The sequence below is a fragment of the Sitophilus oryzae genome, unplaced genomic scaffold, assembly GCF_002938485.1.
Source record: "Sitophilus oryzae breed Bouriz unplaced genomic scaffold, Soryzae_2.0 scaffold_980_pilon_pilon, whole genome shotgun sequence".
NCBI lineage: Eukaryota > Metazoa > Arthropoda > Insecta > Coleoptera > Curculionidae > Sitophilus > Sitophilus oryzae.
In genome coordinates this window covers 2,935,093-2,938,747 of record NW_022147617.1, presented here as the reverse complement: position 1 = coordinate 2,938,747, position 3,655 = coordinate 2,935,093, and the positions used below count along the sequence as shown (strand labels likewise).

General features: G+C 33.1%; 1 protein-coding gene across 1 annotated transcript; it reads right to left on the bottom strand.

Moving 5' to 3' along the window:
- Nucleotides 1–2,232: 2,232 nt before the first annotated feature.
- LOC115891226 lies at nucleotides 2,233–3,443 on the bottom strand. The gene is made up of 5 exons (XM_030911653.1): nucleotides 3,345–3,443; nucleotides 3,227–3,292; nucleotides 2,830–2,889; nucleotides 2,412–2,768; nucleotides 2,233–2,351 (listed from the first exon to the last, which is right to left on the bottom strand). Exons 1-5 carry the CDS (start codon nucleotides 3,424–3,426, stop codon nucleotides 2,233–2,235), a joined length of 684 nt encoding a protein of 227 aa, XP_030767513.1. The 5' UTR covers nucleotides 3,427–3,443.
- Between the last annotated feature and the right edge of the window lie 212 nt (nucleotides 3,444–3,655).

The following is a 3,655-nucleotide window of genomic DNA, read 5'->3' as shown; positions in this document are numbered from 1 at the left end:
ATTACGCTTTGCTGTATTTAGATCAATGTAGGTTTTCAACCAGGGAGATTGATTAAATGATAAAATGCGATGAATTTTGGTAAGTTTCAGACCATGGTTCAACGCTTGTTGTAAATTTTGATAATGAATTACATATCTAACTTTAGAATTAAAATTGGGTATTAATTTTGAAACTTTATCCTCTGGTTGAACGGACTCTGGGCAAAAGGGTAATTCATTGTGCAAATCATGTAAATGCTCGGGATACTCTAAATCGACTTCAAAAACATAACCTATATTAGAATTTTATCGATATTCATGTCTTAAGTTTGAAATTCTTCTGTTAGCCACGTAAAGTTACCTGTTGGTAGATATTGCGACATGACTGCTCCATATAAATTGGTAGCATCCAAGTACATAATGTAGGAAGTAGGTTTGGAAACGTCGTATATAGACATAAATTTGTTATTCGCGATAGCTTTTCTAACAGTATATTGACTGACACCGCCGCGAATCCCGTGTTTAAGGAAATGTATCATGTCTAGATCTGTCAATAATTTCAGCTCGATAGATGTAGTTTTTAAAGCCGCGTCAAAGGACAGAGATGGTGCGGTGAAGTATTGACAATGATCTAGACCGTATGTTTGTAGACACATCTCTCTAAAATTCTCAAAAACATCAGTTAATAATAGTACGTCAGATTTACCAGTCTGAATATTCGCCCAAAGCTCTTGACATTACTTAAATAAATTCCATAATGTCTGCACGCTCATAATCTCCTTGTTTGATGGCTTCTTTTCTAAGTTCGTTATAGAAACCATCAATGGGTGGAAGCTTGGTATCGTCTAATTTGGAAAAGGAATCTACGTACGAATATGGAAAAACACCCTTCATACGAATAACCCTAAATTCTTCTTCGTTAGGGAAATACTTTCTAACCTCGCGACACTGTTGTGATGTTAAATTTTGACTAGATATTCCTCAGAGAAGGGTAAGCATAACTTTTTGTTAAAAATATAAAAAATCTTAATTTTAAAAATAACTTTGTTAATGCTTTTCCTAGTTATTGTCGTCATCCCCCACCATAAGTATATTTGTAAAAGAAATATATCTTCTTTGTTTTGGGAATGACGTCCAATCGTTCTTCCTCCACAGCCAATTCTTTTATAAAAAGATGGCTGTCAAAATTTGACATATTGTGGAAGAACACAGGAATGAAATTAGGTATTTTAAAATTTAGATTCACAACAGAGTGAGCCGCACCTCGATATTTTCCTGTCAGATGACAGTGGTCCCTTACTCTGTCATCTTCCACATTAAACGGTCTTTCGCAAATATGACAATGCGTCATCTGATAAAACTCAGCTTCTTGTACGCTACTGAGAGGAGGCATGGATACAATATTTTTCATAAATCGATTGTAGATTGATTTACAATCAGTCTCTAACCAATCTATGAAAACTTTATGTGCATCAGGTCCTCCTAAAAAAGTCTTGAAAATCCGACTGAAAGTATCAAAATCGCATTTAATTTAATAGGCAAAAGAATAAGGAACGTGTTGGTGTGTTTTCACCGTATAGGAAATTTCAGGATCCAGCTCGTTTTGCTCTGTTTGTACTATGTTCAAAATGTTTTGCCAAAAATCAGCGTATACACAAAAGGTACTTTTAATTTTCGCTCGAAATTCGTAAATTTAAGGATATTCTCGGGAATGTTTTCACCATATTTATTTTTCTTTAAATTATTCCGAAGGAGTTTCACACAACATTGACCACATCCGTATTTTTTGATGATTTTCTATTTAATATCTGAAGGGACAATAAACCAAGCCAACATCGCATAAAAGAATTTTGAAATTGTTGTTTGCCTGAAATTGCTGTGAGATGAGCGAGACATATTTTTTATTAAACAAATAATGATTATCAGAATCATTCACTGCATTAATAACAAATTCCAACATGTCTATCTGCCTTATGAGATCTAGTGAAATACAAAGGACCAACAACTTCAATAATATTCCTATCATGTTTGTAACCCTTCTCGAGTCCATAAACATTAATAGGAAAATATTATTAAGTTGTTCGAATTTTGACACCTGTTTCAAAGATATCGGAAAATCTATACCTGACACATCCAATTCCTGCTCGAAAGATTGATAATTCTGGACTCGGTTGGCGTTCTTAGTTCGGGGAACTGGGTGAAAGGCGGCTAAAACCGACCATACAAAACATTTCTGGTCAGTGTTTTGTATGTTCAAACGCAGCCTTTTCGCTTCATATTTCCTTCGGTATGGATATAAGATGATGGGCTTTTAGTGGGTTTGATTTTATTTACCCTTACATCTACGTGAAGGAGTTGCTGAAGAGTCCAACCTAATGTATACGAAAAAATAATTAGTATGGTGAAAATCAGAAAAAATTATATCCCTGTACACCTATCTTTTTTCATGAACTCCTGGAATCTCCGCTTAATGATAGTAGTGAACTGATCAAACAACTCCTCCAAATCGGTGCCCTGACTTGCTCCCCTGAACCTAGAGCCAAAGGACTTGGTCTCTTGCACCTCCTTTGTCTGCAGGAGGAAACGCCCGAAAAGCTCCATACCGACTTTCACATTACCAAACCTTTCGATTTGGCATCTTACCAGCGAAATGATTTTTTCGCGGAGATTAGCTAAAAAATCATTAACGCTGATAGGATCTTTTTTCGATAAAAGTCGGTATGTAGCAATTCGGTTTTTGTAAGAGGTATTAACTAAGTAAACACCTTCCTCCTGCATTACCAAGTGTTCTAAAAAAAAATATAAAAAAAAAAAAAAAAAAAAAAGTATAAAAAATAATAATAAACTTACCGTTATTGAAACCAAGTCTAGCTCTCTTTGGCACCGAAGACTCTGACTCTGCCTGATTGACTAAAATAAAAAAAAAAAAATATTTAATATAAATAAGAAAAAAAAAAATGTTAAAAAAAAATAGAAATATATTGTAAATAGTTAATTAGTTAAATAATTGAAAAAAAGTTAAAAATATAGTTGATATATTAAAAATAATTAAATAGTTAATTAACTTTAAAAATAAAGGAAAAATTAAAACAAAATAAGAAAAATATTGTTTAAAAAAAATAATGAAATAGTTAATTAATTTAAAATAATGGAAAAGTTAAAAATTAAATAGAAAAAATATTAAAAAAAAATAATTAAATAGTTAATAATTTTATAAAAGTAATTGAAAAAACAAATAATTACTTACTGTTAGTGGCAGAGCTTGTTCTTTTCAGAGAGGTCTTCTCTAAATTTTTTGGTTCAGGCTGATTGACTAAAATAGAAAAACCATTTAATATAAAATAAAAAATAAAATAAAAACTCACCATTAGGGGCTCCTTTACAAATCTTCATATGCCTGCCTAAACTATCACTTCTGCTAAAGGATTTCAAACATTTTTGGCACATATCTAAAATAAAAAAGGCATTTTTTTAAAGCCAGAACATAAAATAAAGATATTTCTTCGTTTACTAAGGGCTTGCACCCTTTCGTCCACGCTTGGGTTTGGGGGCGTTTTGGGCAGGTTTTTGGAATTCATGGCTTAAAAAATCCCTGCCAAGGAGCGACCCGGCACCTTCCGGCTGTTGACTCCCGTCATATGTGGCTCACGTCACAGTTAATACGCCAGCTACGTCA